Source organism: Cherax quadricarinatus, chromosome 5 (assembly GCF_038502225.1).
Source record: "Cherax quadricarinatus isolate ZL_2023a chromosome 5, ASM3850222v1, whole genome shotgun sequence".
In the NCBI taxonomy this organism is placed as follows: Eukaryota; Metazoa; Arthropoda; class Malacostraca; order Decapoda; family Parastacidae; genus Cherax; species Cherax quadricarinatus.
In genome coordinates, this window is record NC_091296.1 from 56,173,478 (window position 1) to 56,194,573 (window position 21,096).

Below are 21,096 nucleotides of genomic sequence, written 5' to 3' on the forward strand. Positions count from 1 at the left end.
ATTAACTAAATTTTTAATTTATCTCTTAAACAGGTGTAGTTCATAGGGAAGATGGCAATGTAAATTCCCCTTTTAAAAAGGGGCAAGTTTACCCCAAATTAACCCCAATGCCTGACCCAATTTTAGGGAAATTACTATTAATTATGCGAATTATAAAGCCATCCGATGCAAGATTGATTAAGTATTCAGCATGGATTACAAGAGGGGGTTTGTCAACTAATTTATTAATTTCTTCAGTAAAACTTTTGAGGCTTTGACCAGATAAAGAATTTGATATTATTTACTTTGATATTATAACTTTTTATAGATTTTGCACCAAAACTGTTGAAAATGGCAGCTCATGGCATTGGGGAAAAGTGCCTCGTGGGTCAGTCATTTCCCCGACAGGAAAGGGAGGTCCATAAAGGGTTAAATGAGGGGGATCTGTAACAAGGGGTTCCCAGGGATCAGTCTTGGGGTTTTTGTTTATAATATATATCAAAGATCTTGATGAGGGGAAATTACTGTGATAGAGCAAAATTCGCGATGACACAAAAAATAGGTAGGGTAATTGATTCAAACCTGATGTTATGGAACTTCAGGAGGATTTAAAAAAACTTATTCTTTGGGCAGAAAAATGGCAGATGCAGTTTAATGTAGATAAAAGAAGGTTTTAAACAGGCCCCAAACCCAACTTTTGTTAAAGTTAGAACTTAGCCCCAAATTTGAAAAAGGGCTTGGGGGATTACAAACAACCAAAAAGAAGCCCCGGGAGTAAAAAGGAATGATTATAATATAAAATTGGCCAGAGTCCCGGGCAACTGCAGTTTTTACATCATTTGTAAGGCCTCACCAGATTATGCAGCTCAGTTCTGGCTCAAACAGAATGAAAAATCGTTAGAAAAAATTCAGGTGGATGACAAATTAAAAATAGCATTAGAAATCTTCCCAAAGAAAAAAATTTAAGACTTTAAAATTATGTTAGAGAAGAAGGGGAGACCTGACGAAGTGTATAAGGGGGGATAGGGATTAATAAAGGGATATTTAAAAACTTTAGGGGTTTTTCCAAAAAGAACCCGATAATGGATTTAAATTAAAGTTTAGATTTAGGGGCAAAGTTTGTTTTTTAACAGGGCTTCCGCAATACAAAGAGGGAATAAGGGGGAGGAGGAAGGTAATCGTCCCCCACCGATAAAATTATCCCCCTCTTTAAAAGCACCCCAGGAGATCGGAGAGGGAGTGGACATCTTCAGATGATCCAGATTACACAGCAGACACCACCACCACCACAGACTTCAATGGAATGGGATGGACCACGGTACTCTTCCTCCTACCTAGGAACTAGACTGCCTGTGGGAAGAATCCCAAAGACTGAAAACAAGAAGAGAATAGGGAAGGGATAGGGAGAGGAGGAGGAGGAAAGGGAGATGGGGAGGATAGGATAGGATAGGGAAGGGGGGGATTGGGGGTAATTAGGTTTGGTCTGAGGAAGGAGGCCAAAAGGTCTAATTCCTCAGACCAAGAGCCTCTTCACTGCACCAACTCCAAGGAAGAGGTTAGATTCAGGCTCGAAAAAGAGTAACATACTTAAATGGATCAAAATGTATGTTAGGGGAAAGAAGCAAAGAGCGACTGTTAGAGAGGTTAGAATGGGGAAGAGTAGCTGGCGGGGTTCCACAAGGATCAGTGTTAGAACCAGTATTGTTTCTAGTTTATGTAAATAACATCCCAGATGGGTTTCATTTAGTTATATCTCTTTTTGTTGATGCAAAACTAATGAGAATACGTAATAGTAAATCAGGACAAGGATAGGCTCCAAAGGGATCTGGACAAATTGTAAGAGTGGTCAGGTAAGTGGTTACTCGAATTTAACCCCAGTAAATGCAAGATCATAAAGATTGAGGAAGGTGCAAGAAGACTGAAAACGGAGTATCAACTAGGGGGAAAGGCAGGTTGCGGATTGGACTCAAAATGAAAGACCTCTCCCAAATAACCTCTGCAGCCAATGCTCATCTGACAAACCTTAACAGTTATTCAAATCCCTTTACGCAACATACACTAGGCCCATCTTGGAGTATGCGGCACCAGAACGGAACCTGCACATGCAAAAAGCATGTTAAGACACTGGAGAAAATGCAGAAGTATGCAATAAGGCTTGTTCCTGAGCTAAGGGGCATAAGCTACAGTGAGAGACTAATGGAATCAAATGACATTGAAGGCCACAAGAGCCAAGGAGAACACATAACACAAATACTCAGGGAAACTGATATGATAGACAGGGGATAGGCTGTGTGAGGCGAGAAAAGGAAATTGGGGATACCATTGGAAGTTAGTCATAGATATTGCTAGGATTTCTTCAGTCTCAGAGTGGTCGGGAAGTGGAATGATATTGGGGAGGAAGTATTGGAGGCAGGTTACATACATAGTTTTAAGAGTAGGTACAAAAGGGTCCACAAGGCTAAGTGATTTTTTTTTTAGAATGGCAAGAGGGAATGTCAGGTGAAAGTCAAATGTTAAAAAAGGGGACTACACAGCTATGGGACAATTCCTGTATGAGGTGCAGGGGAGAGAGAGAGAATTATATGGAAAGACAGAAAATAATATGATGCAGCATGTGGCCATTCCGAGTGGGACATTATTATTATTACACATAATCAAAAGGAAGCGACACTCTACCTTCCTCTGAGAAAACTTCCTCTCAGTCTACCTGTTGCTGCTCTAGCAACACTACATAGCTCCTAATGATGCACAGATGTATAAAAGATCTTGAGCAAAAGCTTTCCATCCTCCCTGTGACTTGTCTTGCATGCGTTGGTATTTTTTTAATACGTCGGCCGTCTCCCACTGTGGCAGGGTGACCCAAAAAATAAAGACACTTTCATCATCATTCTCACATAATTGCTGTCTTTGCAGAGGCACTCAGATACAACAGTTTAGATGTCACTCCAAACAGCCAGTATCCAAAACTCCTCCTTTGAAGTGCAGACATTGTACTTCCCACTTCCAGGACTCGAGTCCAACTAACAGATTTCCCCATTTTTTTTTTCAACAAGTCGGCCATCTCCCACCTAAGCAGGGTGACCCAAAAAGAAGAAAATCCCCAAAACAAAAATACTTTCATCATTCAACACTCCCTTCACATAACATTACCCTGTTTATACTCCAACAGCTCATCAAGTCCCAAAAACAATTCATCTCCATTCACTCCAAACATGTTCACACATGCCTGCTGCATGTCCAAGTCCCTTGAACACAAACCTCTGTTACCCACTCCCTCCATCCTTTTCTACAACAACCCCTACCCCTCCGCTACAGGTTTGTACACCCTCCAAGTCATCTTATTTTGCTCCATAATCTCGAAATGACCAAACCACCTCAACAACCCCTCTGAATAATACGTTTAGTAACTCCATACCTCCTCCTAATTTTCACACTAAGAAGTCTGCATAATATTTACACCACACATTGCCCTTGGACACATCATCTCCACTGCCTCCTAGCTGCAGCATATTTTTTTTTTCTACACTCTGGCTGTCTCCCACCAATCAGGATGACCCAAAAAAAGCAACACTTTCACCATCATTCACACTATCATTGTCTTGCCAGAGGAGTGCAGATACAAGTTTAGGCATCACTCTAAGCAGGAAATAAACCAAACCCCTCCTTTAGAGTGCAGGCATTGTAGTACTTCCCACCTCCAGGACTTGGTCCAGCTAATTGGTTTCCCTGAATCCCTTCACAAATTACCCTGCTCATACTCCAAAATCCTCTTGGTAGACTATAGTTTCCAAGTGTAGTTTTGTCCTTGGTGCACCAGACATAGGAATCTCGTATGCAATACGGCCATAACATACAAAGATTTAACCCTCTCAAATGTATATCTCAAGAATACGTTGAACCATCTACCATTAAATACATTTTTTCTCAAATTCTCTACCCATGGTAGGATTACCTTATTATGGTGGAGAGTTCTTGTGTTCCATTTTCCTGGTAGCACTGTAACTAAGAGCCCAACCCCACTATTTTTGTTTCCTACCATAGGCAAAAATATAAATATGTAAAACAGTGCTTTTTGCCTACTATAGGTAGGAAAAAAAAATGGGGTGCTGGGCTCTTAATTAAGGTGGTACCAATAAAATGGAACACAAGAACTTTCCACCATAATAAGGTAATCCAATACATATTAGGGAGCAAACTCACATGGGTAGTGCTATTAGTCACTACAATCATAGGTGTCCTAGTATGGGAGGGCTCCCTCTTCCCCAAAGCAGCTCATGGCATCAATGGAATTCACACACTTCCACCATGAATAAGTTGTTTTTTTTTTCAACAAGTTGGTCGTCTCCCACCGAGGCAGGGTGACCCAAAAAAGAAAGAAAATCCCCAAAAAGAAAATACTTTCATCATCATTCAACACTTTCACACATTATCACTGCTTTTGCAGAGGTGCTCAGAATACAACAGTTTAGAAGCATATACGTATAAAGATACACAACATATCCCTCCAAACTGCCAATATCCCAAACCCCTCCTTTAAAGTGCAGGCATTGTACTTCCCATTTCCAGGACTCAAGTCCGACTATAAGAAAATAACCGGTTTCCCTGAATCCCTTCACTAAATATTACCCTGCTCACACTCCAACAGATCGTCAGGTCCCAAGTATCATTCGTCTCCATTCACTCCTATCTAACACGCTCATGCACGCTTGCTGGAAGTCCAAGCCCCTCGCCCACAAAACCTCCTTTACCCCCTCTTTCCAACCCTTTCGAGGACGACCCCTACCCCTCTTTCCTTCCCCTATAGATTTATATGCTTTCCATGTCATTCTACTTTGATCCATTCTCTCTAAATGACCAAACCACCTCAACAACCCCTCTTCTGCCCTCTGACTAATGCTTTTATTAACTCCACACCTTCTCCTAATTTCCACACTCCGAATTTTCTGCATAATATTTACACCACACATTGCCCTTAGACAGGACATCACTGCCTCCAACCGTCTCCTCGCTGCTGCATTTACCACCCAAGCTTCACATCCATATAAGAGTGTTGGTACTACTATACTTTCATACATTCCCTTCTTTGCCTCCATAGATAACGTTTTTTGACTCCACATATACCTCAACGCACCACTCACCTTTTTTCCCTCATCAATTCTATGATTAACCTCATCCTTCATAAATCCATCCGCCGACACATCAACTCCCAAGTATCTGAAAACATTCACTTCTTCCATACTCCTCCTCCCCAATTTGATATCCAATTTTTCTTTATCTAAATCATTTGATACCCTCATCACCTTACTCTTTTCTATGTTCACTTTCAACTTTCTACCTTTACATACATTCTCAAACTCATCCACTAACCTTTGCAATTTTTCTTTAGAATCTCCCATAAGCACAGTATCATCAGCAAAAAGTAACTGTCAATTCCCATTTTGAATTTGATTCCCCATAATTTAATCCCACCCCTCTCCCGAGCACCCTAGCATTTACTTCTTTTACAACCCCATCTATAAATATATTAAACAACCATGGTGACCTTACACATCCCTGTCTAAGACCTACTTTTACTGGGAAGTATTCTCCCTCTCTTCTACACACCCTAACCTGAGCCTCACTATCCTCATAAAAGTTCTTTACAGCATTTAGTAACTTACCACCTATTCCATAAACTTGCAACATCTGCCACATTGCTCCTCTATCCACTCTATCACATGCCTTTTCTAAATCCATAAATGCAATAAAAACTTCCCTACCTTTATCTAAATACTGTTCACATATATGCTTCAATGTAAACACTTGATCTACACATCCCCTACCCACTCTGAAGCCTCCTTGCTCATCCGCAATTCTACATTCTGTCTTACCTCTAATTCTTTCAATTATAACTGTACCGTATACTTTTCCTGGTATACTCAGTAAACTTATTCCTCTATAATTTTTACAATCTCTTTTGTCCCCTTTCCCTTTATATAAAGGGACTATACATGCTCTCCGCCAATCCCTAGGTACCTTCCCCTCTTTCATACATTTATTAAACAAAAGTACCAACCACTCCAACACTATATCCCCCCCTGCTTTTAACATTTCTGTCATGATCCCATCAGTTCCAGCTGCTTTACCCATACAAAATAAAGCCCAACATCTAGTAATATAGGAAATTAAGCAAGTTGATTTTTTGAAAAATATTTATTCATACTGTAAGGAAAATCATAACACAACAAGTGTGTGACATGTTTGTGCAAAAATATTGCATGATTTCTGGTTTAGCTGTCTTATTGCCTTGTCATAAGTATACAGTTATATGAACCACAAGAATAAACTTTACATGGCACCTAGATTGTGGTATATACTGAGTTGTAACACTTACAAAATAACGAGCAAAATGAAGTGGTACTGTAGCAATAATATTGTGCACTCTATTATAGAATAATATTTAAAAAAAAAATTCTTCTTATTATTTTTAGTAATTATTACAGGAAAAGGGGTTACTAGCCCTGTCTCGGTGGGAGACGGCCGACTTTTTTAAAAAAAAAAAAAAAAAATAGCTTGAATAAGACTTTTGAATAATTATTTATGTATATAAGAATGAAACTGAGAGATTAAAAATCAGGAATTTATTTAATTCTAGTACTAATTTATATAAAGTTTATCATGAACAAAATATTACACAATTTTAAGGTAAGAAGATTAGGGAAACATATATACTATTTGTGGCACAGTACGAGTCTCTTCACATTTCACTATGTTGTTCTAACCCAAATTCCAATAATAATTATCACATTCAAAATAATAAACCTAAAATATAGCTTAACTTTAAACAGTTATCAAATGAGTGGTAGCCAGGAAAAAAGCCTTTGACAGAATTGCAATGAAAGCACACACAATTACATAAAGGTAATTAGTTTTAGAGGCTAAAATAATTAAAAAAATTATCACAGCTTCACTATTCACAATTATGAGTAATAATGACATGGCTACTTCAGAATATAATACATTTAATTGATATTAAGAACAATTTACTATTACACAGGAAATCCCTCCGGATAGCAGAGATCACAAGCTATCAAGGCTGAACCAAATACTCTCCCTTGACAACTCAAAGCATAGAAAACTGTCAGTAGCATAACAAGGAACAATTAATCATTGCATACTTATGTTCTGCTACCTAAAGGGGATAGGACTGAAATGAAGAGGTGAAGTTAATGGGACCACAAAGCCAGTATCAACAAAATACAAATCCATGAGAAAGTGTCCTCTCCAGGTCACAGGAGTAACATCCAAAAATCTGGGGGGGCAATGTGTGATGTAAATATTATGCAGAGAATTCACAGCTTGGAGATTATGAGGTGCAGGGCTACTAAAAGTATTATCCAGAGGGCTGATGAGCAGTTGTTGAGGTGGTTTGGACATTTAGAGAGGATGGGACAAAATAAGATGATTTGGAGGGTGAATAAATCTGTGGAGGTGGTTTTGTGTGTGACAGGCTTGGACATCCAGCAGTTATGTGTGAGCATGTTAGATAGGAGTGGAGGCAAATGGTTTCTGCGACTTGATGAGCTGTTAGTGTGAGCAATGTAACATTTATGACGGGATTCAAGGAAATCAGTTAGCCGGACATGAGTCCTGGAGGTGGGAAGTAGTGCCTGCACTCTGAAGGAAGGTGAGGATATCTGCATCTGAACTGTAGTATTGGCATGCCTCTGGCAAGAGAGTGATAGAGTGAATGATGGTGGAAAGTGTTTCTTCTTTTTCAGGTCACCCTGCTTCAGTTGGAGATGGCCGTGTATTAAAAAAAAAAAAAAAAAAAGGCATGAGATAGTCTGAAACGTAGTGGAATGCTAATTATAGTACTGTAACTATAAAAAACAAAAAAATGATAAACCCATGTGGATTGTTCTGAGCTGGACGAGTCATATAGCTTAGTGGGCTTACAAACCAAGAAATTATGTGGATTTTTTTTACCACAAATTATGGGAAGTATTGGACTACTTGCATTTATGCACAGGGAAAAGAACAAGAGAAAAGCTGTCAAGAATTCCATATCTGCAAAACCTTAAAAACAGAAAATCTTTAAATATAAAGCACAACCCCTTTGCTAGATATCAAAGAGTTAAGCAGGAGAGCAACAAATAATTATTTCACAAAAAAGGTTAGTAGAAAAATAATTAAAAATGGACATAAAATAAGTCAAAACAAACAAGGAGCTGAAGTCATTCAACAGCTACATTAGAAAAATATCCATAAAGAATCAGGTGATGAAGCTAAGGAAAATGGAGGATTACTTGCAAAGAATGGTGAAGATGTATGCAGAATTCAACAAAAGACTCATAGCATTTTCAAACTCTAGAAAGAACCAGTGTCATTTTGCCATGACAACTGGTCTGTAGTGATATTTAACCCTCGAACTCTGCAGGGGTAAATATGTAAAACAGTGCTTTAATTAATGAATATCAAATATAATTCCTAATATCCTAGGTAGTAGGTTGGTAGACAGCAACCGCCCAGGGAGGTACTACCGTCCTGCCAAGTGAGTGTAAAACGTAAGCCTGTAATTGTTTTACACGATGGTAGGATTGCTGGTGTTTTTTCTGTCTCATAAATATGCAAGGTTTCAGGTACGTCTTGCTACTTCTGCTTACACTTAGGTCACACTACACATACATGTACAAGCATATGTATACACACCCCTCTGGGTTTTCTTCTAGTTTCTTACTAGCTCTTGTTCTTGTTTATTTCCTCTTATCTCCATGGGGAAGTGGAACAGAATTCTTCCTCCGTAAGCTATGCGTGTTGTAAGAGGCGACTAAAATGCCAGGAGCAAGGGGCTAGTAACCCCTTCTCCTGTATATATTACTAAATGTGAAAGGAGAAACTTTTGTTTTTCCTTTTGGGCCACCCCGCCTCGGTGGGATACGGCTGGTGTGTTGAAAGAATAAATAACTCCTAATATAAAACTGTTACATGCTTTTCAAAAAAAATTATAGTAATGTTATATATATATATATATATATATATATATATATATATATATATATATATATACAGTGGACCCCCGCATAACGATGGCATCGCATAGCGATTTTTCCGCATAACGATTACTTTTATCGCAAAATTTTTGCCCCGCATACCGATTAAAAACCCGCATACCGATTTTCGTCCGAGACGCGTCCAATGTGCCCTCACATGTGCCGGCCGTCCCATTGTTTACCAGCCAGCCTCCGCGGTAACATCCAAGCATACACTCGGAATATTTCGTATTATTACAGTGTTTTCGGTGGTGTTTCTGGAAAATAAGTGACCATGGGCCCCAAGAAAGCTTCTAGTGCCAACCCTGTGGTAAAAAGGGTGAGAATTAGTATGGAAATTAAGAAAGATTTTGAAGGGTTTGGGGCTAACCCTGAGAAGCCTATGCCAGTTGTGGAATCCATTGTGCCTACTTCAAAGATTAAGGAAATGTGTGCAGAGTGGTTTGAACTGCAAACCTTTATAGATGAAAATCACCCTGACACAGCTGTTGCAAGCCGTGCTTGTGACTATTTCAATGACAATGTTATGGCCCATTTTAGGAAAGTCTTGAAGAAACGGGAGGTACAGAGCTCTATGGACAGATTTGTTGTGCAACAGAGGTCCAGTGACTCTGAAGCTGGTCCTAGTGGCATTAAAAGAAGAAGGGAAGTAACCCCAGAAAAGGACTTGCTACCTCAAGTCCTAATGGAAGGGGATTCCCCTTCTAAACAGTAAGAAGATAATGCTCTCCCCTCCTCCCATCCCATCAATCATCACCAGATCTTCAATAAAAGTAAGTGTCATGTAATTGTGCATGCCTTTTTCAGTTTGTGTGTATTAAAATTAACATTTCATGTGGTAAAAAAAATTTTTTTTCATACTTTTGGGCGTCTTGCACGGATTAATTTTATTTCCATTATTTCTTATGGGGAAAATTAATTCGCATAACGATTATTTCGCATAACGATGAGCCCTCTTGCACGGATTAAAATCGTTAACCGGGGGTCCACTGTATATATATATATATATATATATATATATATATATATATATATATATATATATATATATATATATATATATATATATATATATATATATATATATATATATGTATGTATGTATGTATGTATGTGTGTGTGTGTGTATATATATATATATATATATGTCGTGCCGAATAGGCGAGTGTGGTGAAAGTGTTGAATGATGATGAAAGTATTTTCTTTTTGGGGATTTTTCTTTCTTTTTTGGGTCACCCTGCCTCGGTGGGAGACGGCCGACTTGTTGAAGAAAAAAAAAAAAAAATAATATATACAATAAAAAATTAAAATTCTACAGAAACAATATTAACAGAAAGAACCAGTTTCTTGTTAATTTACCATGAAAATTAACCACTATACATCTTCCCAATAAATAACTAAGTTTAATATACATAATGTAAGAAACTGGGTAATACCTGTACTAACATTAACCTACAGTCACTGGTGATGTTTAAAATTTCTAAACAACTGCTTGTAAAACACAATATTTAGCTGCAAAAAGGGAACAATCTACCCCTTTATTTTACAATGAAGGAGAGACAGAAGATAGATCTATTAAGAGTACTGAATAAGTTTATATGGAGCACACATCCTTGTGTTTAGAATAAAAATAGTGTCACAAACCTTGATCCAGTGAAATCAGGATACCTACAAATTGTATGAAACTAACACTTAAGAGATAAAATGGTCATACCATTAAGACAACTCTGCAAGTAACTAAGTAATATAACATCACAACTTATACTGCATTACTAAACAATCATATTCCAACTTGGACAACTCTTAATTACTAGGTAATTTAAAATTCTCCCCATACCTCTGGCACATCTTCATATTTTAATTAAACCAATTATGATTCAGCCATTTATAATGAAACCAATGAACAACTAAATTAAAAAATATTCGTGTAATTTACATTAGAGTTTATCCTTTTTCTAAATGCTGAACTGTATTTTAATTCAAAGAACATTGGCAAATAATATGCCAATAAGTGATATTACCACAGGTACAATTTTTTAACCCTTTCACTATCTTCTGTTGATCTACGCACAAATTCTAGCAGCTTGAGATTTAGAATGAGACCTGGTAGGCCTACATGTGAAAGAATGGGTGTGTGGCATCAACGCGTGCAGTACTAAATAAAAAAAAAAAAAAAAAAAAAAAAAAAGAGTTGCTGTGCAGTTCACTGTGGTGAAAGCCATATTTAGAACACCTAGTTCACCATGGAAGTCCAGATGAAAAGATCTCTCTCCCAGGAAAATTGAATGGATTGTATTTCCCAGTGACAGCTCAAGGGTACAAATTAGGCAGTCGAGTGACTGCCTAATTTGTACCCTAGCTGCTATGTAGCCTACTCTTCTCAGACAAAATCAGGCCCAACAGGAATGACGTGTTTTACAAAATCAAATATGTTTCCATGTATGTGATCAGAAGTTCATTGTGTATTTTTATCCCTTCAGAAACCACATCACTGACAAATCTTTGATCCTTTTCAAAAGTAGACTGTCATTCAAGCAGTATATACTAAGAAATAGTAAACATTTTAGTATCAAGCTGTTTGTGTTGTGTGATTGTGAAAGTGGTCTAGTATTGGATCTGATTGTGTAGACAGGAAGCACAACATTGAAAGCTACCAGGCAGTTATTGGGTATCTCAGGTGATGCAGTGAGAAAAATGATAGAACCATTTTATGGTAAGGAATATTCACTACACATGGATAACTGGTACACAAGCTCCTTACTCAAGTGATTTCTTGTGTGTGAACATGAGATGTGTCAACAGTCTAATACTTATGTAGTATATACATACTGTGATAACCCCATTTTATAAGCAGACTCCCTGGTCAAATCTTAAGTTATGTGACCACCGTTTGTACCTCACATGTAGGCTGCCTGTGAGGTCTCTCCCTCACTTTCAACTAGACCTAGGGGACAGGCAGACAGATAGGCCAGACTCTACCACGATTATCAATACAACGCCTCTATAACAGTTCTACAGTTTTTTCTTTGCTACCATCACTTCTTATATCAAACCCTAATAGACATGTGTGGAACATGTGAATGCATACCCAGGTTGAAAACAGGCATTGATAACAGTGAGGTGCATGTGTTTTATGCCAATGACATTATGACATTTTAGTGGCATGACATGATGTGACACTGACATCAATTTACCAGCATGAAATGAATTACACTGCCAATGTGCATTCAGTGGACAAACGTAACATGCAAATTGGGTTTGTTGATTGTGTTCACGAGTTACAAGTGATACACGAAACTCTTCTTCCATCTTACAAACACTGCAATACTCGATGCATATATGTATTAGGTCAGGACCAACAACATACCACTATACACCCACTTTTATTTGTCATCAGACAAATAATACACAAACACCTGCAGTACACACATGCTGCTGTACCGATCACCACATACCCTCTCGTTTGAAGTTGGTAATTATTTCCTAATGACACTTCCTGCTACAGATAAGAAATGGGCTCAAAAGAGATATTATGCAACTGCGCACACAAGGCACGCAATAAAGAGCAAAGACGTATGCTTTATGTGTACAGTATAAAACAGCAGAGTGAATAAGCCATGTTTCTAGAACTTCCACAAAGTGCAACAGTTTTAGGAATATGACCAGTGACTGAACATAAAAAGAAGATTGTTAAAACAGTAGCAATGTGAAACATTTGGAACCATGTGTGTTTAAATTTATAAATGTGTTTTGTAAACAATGGATTGATAACACTATTAATGTGGGTACTGTGCTGCATATAAGTGGATACATGTACATTATGCATGATATGGGTCTCACAGGCCAGAAAAATAAATTACTGGAAAATGTATAAAAAGGTTTGAAAGCCCCAGAAAAAAAGTACAAAAAAATAAAATAATGTGGAGCACGTGGCAATTGTCAATGTTGCTGTCAGCAGGACATCAACCTTCAACACTGATGGGATATTTTTTTCATTACCACCACAAAAATGGGCTTAGTTTTTATAAAAAATATATATATATATATATATTTAACCCCTTCTTCCGTATGAATTACTAAATTTAAAAAGAGAAACTTCAGTTTTTCTTTTTGGGCCACTCTGCCTTGGTGGGATACGGCCGGTGTGTTGAAAGAAAGATATATATTTTTTGGAAAAATGTCAACAGTCAACATTTTTAAATTGGGGCTTCTGACAGTTTCAATACAGAACTTCAAAGTAAACTATGTTACAATAAAGTACATCAAATATAAAAAATAGTGAAACTTTTAATATTACTCTACATCACCGAGTAATATTTATAGCCAGGGGAGAAACTGGTTTGTTGGACTTGAGATTTCTGGGTTGGAAGTACAGTGAAAAAAGGCCAGTATCTTAAAAAAAAAAATTATATACTTTATAGATTTTATACCTCATAAGCCAAGCCCATCAAACAATCCAAAAAATAAAATTTTTGGAAAATTCTCTTACCATATACACGGATAGAGAAATCTGTCAATTACAGTAACATGGCATGCAAATTATTTATTTTTTATCAATCTAGCCAAACCTGACTAAAATTTACATAACATAATATAATTTAGTCAAAAGGTCAGGCTGAATTTATTTAGTATTATTTATTTAGTGTTGAATGATGATGAAAGTATTTTCTTTTTGGGGATTTTCTTTCTTTTTTGGGTCACCCTGCCTCGGTGGGAGACGACCGACTTGTTGAAAAAAAAAAAAAAAAAAAAAATATTTAACATCAATGAAATATAATAATGTCATGATATTCAGGTGGATTTTTATGAAGTTATAGCAAATATAAATATGCACTTGGTTTGTATGGCAAAAAGATCCTTGTCAAATAAGTCAAATCAACAAGCTTAAAAAGGTCATTTTCAAATTACCTAATCTAGAAAACTTAACAAAATAATTCTCCTAAGTTTTCTACCAAGACACAGAATCTCCCAAATATTCTACTTCCCTGCCTTCTTCCAAGGAAAACAGTGAAATATAGTTATGGAATTTTTTATCATTTTTTTTTTTTTTTGCATCAACATGAACATAGCAAAATAAAGTACCTAGTACACCTTTATGTAAAATAAACTATAATCAATTTGCCTAACAGTAACCTTTCCAAGGCTTTTCATACCTAAACTCTGCTATCTTCCTTGGGGACTGGATCTAATCCTCATGTGATACAATAGTTTAGTCATGAACAAAAACTTTTGTGATCCGATAATGGCAATATAATACAGTACTTTTTAGGTAAATAAATATATCACATTTACACTAAATTTAAAGCTTTTATGAAAGTTTATAAATAAATGAAACAACAATAAGCTTTGACAATCAGATTTTGTATAGAGCTGTACCTTGCCACAAAAACTGATTAAAAATATAAATACTTTCTGCACACTAATCACAACATTAATTAATGCCAAAACTGACTGGAGTCTCTTAACTGTACTGTGATCTTGAATGTCAGAATCATTTTTAACTTTTAAAATTAAGATAAATTCTGAAATTAATGCTAACTGTACAGGAAACTAGTTGCAGTTTATTGCAATGTAGGTAAAAAAAAAACTTTCATGTTGTATACAAACAATGCAAGCATTAATTTCTCCAGTTTAAAAAAAAATATGAAATGAAATCAAATTGTAGTTTGTGTGAATTAGTAGTTAAAAACTTTAACAAAGTACAAATGATCAATATAAGACTCCCAGCTGATAGTCAAAAGCACTGGATATATATATCCAGTGATTCTTAACCTTTCTAATTCATGATCACCTACAACTAAAATACTGGTAGTACTAGACCTTGATGTATCTTACAACTGTTACTGCTACCTGGAAAGTAAGCAATACCTTTCACATTTACTACAACATTCCATTACATATCTGGCTCAAAACAGAAGCAAACCAGTTAACAACAGCATAGCATATGCACAATATACAGAATATTACTGGTTTTACTGTCACATACACATGCACATAATCCTGAATCCTTTACAGTTTCTAAAGAATTATTTTTTTTAATTCTCTTGTATCACAATTTACAGAACACTGTTGATTGTTGATAAAGAAGCAGGGTCTTCATTGTAATATATTTCAACCACTAATATTACACCTTGAAGCCTTTGATCTACATCGCGATTTTATTTAGGGCACTCTAACCAATGAGTGCAAAGGCAAATGAAGAGAGGCCTCCAGTAAGTAGGCCTAAGCCCAGCATGGCAGCCATCATACTACTAGCCACTTCAGCCTTATCCTCAGACACCATCCTAAAATAAATATATATAAAAGGAGATTAGATTTTTTCTTTAAATTCACTGACTGATCTAAAAGTACATTCATTATCAATTGCTAGTTAGTTGGTAATAATTTGGTACTTTGTGCTCTTTAAATTTATCAATATTTTCCTTTCTCTCTTTACTTTTCCCCTGTATGTTTAAAGTTAATTCAACTGGACATGATATCCAGACTGGCAATACCACTGTAAATTTTACTTTTACTGAGCACAGAACCTCACAGCCTCTAAGACGTTACTCTTTGTTACCCTTGAAGTACCACAGACAGAGAGGAATTTTTCACCTTTACTAGGGGCCAATGTAACACCACATCACTTTAAGATGATGAAACTCTACATGAAGCTCCAGGACAATGGAAGATTCAATACTGTATGGCATGTGTTGGATGCTGTCTAGTATGTCATAACTTCATTAGCCCCTAGAATTTGAATAATTTAATTATCCAACATTTTTGTTGATGGGCAACCACTATAAAATTATTCATGGATTTCTCATTGTACCCATTTTTTCGAGGCTTTGCGTACGACCTCTAAATTGAAAACTAATTGTAAGATCTTATTCAAATTGTGTCCACTGACTCTTTCCATATCTGAATTTCTCTCCTTTCAGTTCATTTTTTCTTATGACCATCAATATTAACTAGACTAGAGTGGTATTTAACCCTTAAACTGCCACCCATAATGACAGGTTGCACATATAATGCAAGGAAAATATGATGAGCTTCAAAATACTACATAACACAACTTCCTTCCACTGAGAAAAAGAAATATGCATTATGTATGTTCTAATACCACCAGGAAATATGTGTTATGTATGTTCTAACACCACCAGGAAATATGTGTTATGTATGTTCTAATACCACCAGGAAACGTTATGTATGTTCTAATACCACCAGGAAAACAAGAATGTGCAAGGACACATGATTAATGTGTAAAACTTAAAAAACTCCACAGTCATGGAACCCTGCTTTGAGGAGTTTCATGAACTCAAGCAACTGCAGATGGCATAGCGAACAGTGAGTATATAGTGTGTATATAGTGAGTGTATAGTGCATATAATATACTATATGGCCAAAATACTTGTGGTTGGAGATTTCAATGCTAAAGTGGGTAAAAATGTTGTGGAGGGAGTAGTAGGTAAATTTAGGGTGGCAGGGGTAAATGAAAATGGGGAGCCTTTAATTGAGCTATGCGTAGAAAGAAGTTTGGTAATAAGTAATACATATTTTATGAAAAAGAGGATAAATAAATATACAAGGTATGATACAGCACGTAATGAAAGTAGTTTTTTAGATTATGTAATGGTGGATAAAAGGTTGATGGGTAGACTCCAGGATGTACACGTTTATAGAGGGGCAACTGATATATCGGATCATTATTTAGTTGAAGCTAGAGTTAGAGTAAAGATAGAAAGTTGAAAGTGAACATAGAAAAGAGTAAGGTGATGAGGGTATCAAATGATTTAGATAAAGAAAAACTGGATATCAAATTGGGGAGGAGGAGTATGGAAGAAGTGAATGTTTTCAGACATTTGGGAGTTGACATGTCAGCGGATGGATTTATGAAGGATGAGGTTAATAAATAACAAAAAGGCACAATACCGTGACTGGAACGATACACAAATAACCCGCACATAAAAGACAGAAGCTTACGACGACGTTTCGGTCCGACTTGGACCATTGACAAAGTCACACTAACAGGGGAGGAGCAGGACGGCTATATATAGGCAGGAAGAGGTGGATGTAGTAGTAGTGGTAGTAGTAGTAGTAGTACAAGAATTGTATATAATACCGACAGGATGAAATGACACACGCACAACACCCGGGCATCCCCACCGTAGACGTTTCGCCATCCAGCCAGCCACTGGATGGCGAAACGTCCACAACAAAGACAACCAGACGCCGCACATGTGTCTAATTTCATCAGTAGTTGTAGTAGAAGAAGAAGAGGTAGTAGAAGTGGTAGTGGTAGAAGTGGGAAATAAGGAAGACGAGCCAGTCAAATACAGTGGACCCCCGGTTAACGATTTTAATCCGTGCAAGAGGGCTCATCGTTATGCGAAATAATCGTTATGCGAATGAATTTTCCCCATAAGAAATAATGGAAATAAAATTAATCCGTGCAAGACGCCCAAAAGTATGAAAAAAATTTTTTTTTACCACATGAAATGTTAATTTTAATACACACAAACTGAAAAAGGCATGCACAATTAAATGACACTTACTTTTATTGAAGATCTGGTGATGATTGATGGGATGGGAGGAGGGGAGAGAGTGTGTTAGTGTTTAGAAGGGGAATCCCCTTCCATTAGGACTTGAGGTAGTAAGTCCTTTTCTGGGGTTACTTCCCTTCTTCTTTTAATGCCACTAGGGCCAGCTTCAGAGTCACTGGACTTCTTTCGCACAAGATATCTGTCCATAGTGGCCTGTACCTCTCGTTCCTTTATGACTTGCCTAAAGTGTTTCACAACATTGTCAGTGTAATAATCACCAGCACGGCTTGCAATAGCTGTGTGAGGGTGATTTTCATCCATGAAGGTTTGCACTTCAAGCCACTTAGCACAGATTTCCTTTATCTTTGTAGTAGGCAACTTCTTCAATTTCTCTCTCCCCTCCTCTGAACCAGTTTCCTCAGGTCTGGCCTCTTGCTCTTGAAGTTGATCTATCAGCTCATCAGTGGTTAGTTCTTCATTGTCCTCCTCCACCAACTCTTCCACATCCTCCCCACTAACCTCCAACCCCAAGGACTTTCCCAATGCCACAATGGATTCCTCAACTGGCACAGGATTCTCAGGGTTAGCCTCAAACCCTTCAAAATCCCTTTTGTCTACACATTCTGGCCACAGTTTCTTCCAAGCAGAGTTCAAGGTCCTCTTAGTCACTTCCTCCCAAGCCTTACCTATAAGGTTTACACAATTGAGGATATTAAAGTGATCTCTCCAAAACTCTCTTAGAGTCAGTTGAGTTTCTGAGGTCATTACAAAGCACCTTTCAAACAGAGCTTTTGTGTACAGTTTCTTGAAGTTGGAAATAACCTGCTGGTCCATGGGCTGCAGGAGAGGAGTGGTATTAGGAGGCAAAAACTTCACCTTAATGAAGCTCATGTCCCCATAAAGTCGCTCTGCCACGTCTGTAGGATGACCAGGGGCATTGTCTAACACCAGGAGGCACTTAAGTTCTAATTTCTTTTCAGTTAGGTAATTTTTCACATTGGGGGCAAATGCATGGTGTAACCAGTTATAGAAAAATTCCCTAGTGACCCATGCCTTACTGTTTGCCCTCCACAGCACACACAAATTATCCTTGAGGACATTCTTTTGCCTGAACGCTCTGGGAGTTTCAGAGTGATACACTAATAAAGGCTTCACTTTGCAATCACCAGTAGCATTGGCACACATCAACAAAGTAAGCCTGTCTTTCATAGGCTTATGTCCTGGGAGTGCCTTTTCCTCCTGAGTAATGTAGGTCCTGCTTGGCATTTTCTTCCAGAACAGGCCTGTTTCATCACAATTAAACACTTGTTCAGGTTTCAGTCCTTCAGTTTCTATGTACTCCTTGAATTCCTGCACATATTTTTCAGCCGCTTTGTGGTCCGAACTGGCAGCCTCACCATGCCTTATCACACTATGGATGCCACTACGCTTCTTAAATCTCTCAAACCAACCTTTGCTGGCCTTAAATTCACTCACATCATCACTAGTTGCAGGCATTTTTTTAATTAAATCCTCATGCAACTTCCTAGCCTTTTCACATATGATCGCTTGAGAGATGCTATCTCCTGCTATCTGTTTTTCATTTATCCACACCAATAAGAGTCTCTCAACATCTTCCATCACTTGCGATCTTTGTTTCGAAAACACAGTTGAACCTTTGGCAAGAACAGCTTCCTTGATTGTCTTTCTGGTGCCCACAATAGTAGCGATGGTTGATTGGGGTTTCTTGTACAGCTTGACTAGGTCGGCTATACGCACTCCACTTTCATACTTATCAATTATCTCTTTCTTCATCTCTATAGTAATTCTTACCCTTTGAGGTGTAGGGTTGGCACTAGAAGCTTTCTTGGGGCCCATGGTCACTTATTTTCCAGAAACAGCACCGAAAATACTGTAATAATACGAAATATTCCGAGTGTATGCTTGGATGTTACCGCGGAGGCTGGCTGGTAAACAATGGGACGGGGCGGCACATGTGAGGCTGGCTGAGGGCACATTGGACGCGTCTCGGACGAAAATCGGTAAGCGGGTTTTTAATCGGTATGCGCGGCAAAAATTTTGCGATAAAAGTAATCGTTATGCGGAAAAATCGCTATGTGATGCCATCGTTATGCGGGGGTCCACTGTACAAAGGAAGGGGAGCACTGCAAGAGAGCTAGAAACCCACAGAGGGAGAGCAAGCGCATCGAGGTGCGTGAAAGGGGAAGTGGTGAAATAAAATAAAGAAGGAACAGAAACACGAGACAGGAGAGAGAAAGACAACCCAGAGGAGAAAAGGAGAGAGGAAAGGGGAAGAGGAAGAAGAAAAAGAAGAAGAAGAAGAAAAAATGAGGATTCAGGTTAAGTCACGGGTGTTCTGAAGTTTGGAGCATTTTACAATGTAGTGGGAGAGGAAGGCATCTACAGAGACGAAGCCAGGGCTAAGGTTCATACAAGGAAAGTTGTGTATAAGAGAGGATTCAACTAAACGGCGACTGTTCGAGTTGGAAGTAGGGAAGACAGTTTTAGCAGAAGACCAGTCAATAGGATGGCTATGATCTCTGACGTGACAGAAAAGAGCATTGTTAGTGTCGGCAAGCCTAACACTATTTTTGTGCTCCCTAAGTCTGTCAGAAAGAGATCGACCAGTTTCTCCAAAGTATTGAAGAGGACAAGAGGAGCAAGAAATAGAGTAGACACCAGGAACATCTGTAGAGGGAGGAGAGGTATGAACGAGATTAGTGTGAAGAGTGTTAGTCTGGCGGAAGGTAAGCTTGATGTCTAAGGGACGGAGAGAATTGTTGAGATTAGAAAGACCGGAAATGTAGGGAAGGCAGAGGATAGAAGAGTTCCCATGAGTAGAGAGTTTGGGAGAGAAGAAATTGCGTTTAGCACGTGAGAGGGCAGAGTCTATGAAATGGGAAGGGTAGCCAAGACGGGAGAACGAATTATAAAGAGTGGAAATTTCTGCTGGAAGGAACTGAGGATCACAGATGCGGAGGGCACGGAGAAAGAGGGAGATAAGAACACTTTTCTTGACAGGGGAAGCATGATAGGAAAAGTAGTGAATGTACATGCCACTGTGCATAGGTTTACAGTAAACGGAAAAGGAAAAACCTGTATCTGAGCGGTGGACATGGACATCAAGGAAAGGAAGTAAGGAATTAGATTCCCATTCAGCTTTAAACTTAATGGAAGGGGCAAGATTGTTAAGAGCTTCAAGAAAAGGTTGGAAGAGACTGGAGTCATGAGGCCACAGAGCAAAGATGTCATCCACATAGCGGAGCCAGAGTGAAGGTTGCACATCGAGGGTAGGAAGAAGAACAGTCTCGAAGTATTCCATGTAAAGATTAGCAAGGACAGGAGAGAGAGGAGAGCCCATAGCGACACCGAAGGTTTGGGAATAATATTTCCCTTGGAAGGAAAAGGAGTTAGAGTCCACACAGAGGCGGATCAGATCAAGAAAGACATCAGTGGGGATAGGGAGATGAAGAAACCCTTCATGGGCCTTCTCTCTAAGGAAATCAAGGACATCATCAAGAGGGACATTGGTGAAGAGGGACTCAACGTCAAGACTAAGCATC

At 38.1% G+C, this 21,096-nt stretch overlaps 1 protein-coding gene across 2 annotated transcripts in view; it reads right to left on the reverse strand.

Moving 5' to 3' along the window:
* Nucleotides 1–13,984: 13,984 nt before the first annotated feature.
* Nucleotides 13,985–21,096, reverse strand: part of LOC128684717 (equilibrative nucleoside transporter 1-like) — a 91,641-nt gene continuing 84,529 nt past the window's right edge. The window contains exon 9 of one of the 2 annotated variants that reach the window (XM_070102355.1): nt 13,985–15,295. In XM_070102355.1, the coding sequence (XP_069958456.1) occupies nt 15,184–15,295 (112 nt within the window). In that variant the 3' untranslated portion in view covers nt 13,985–15,183. The remainder of the gene's footprint in view (nt 15,296–21,096) is intronic. The other variant, XM_070102350.1, reaches the window with a different exon arrangement.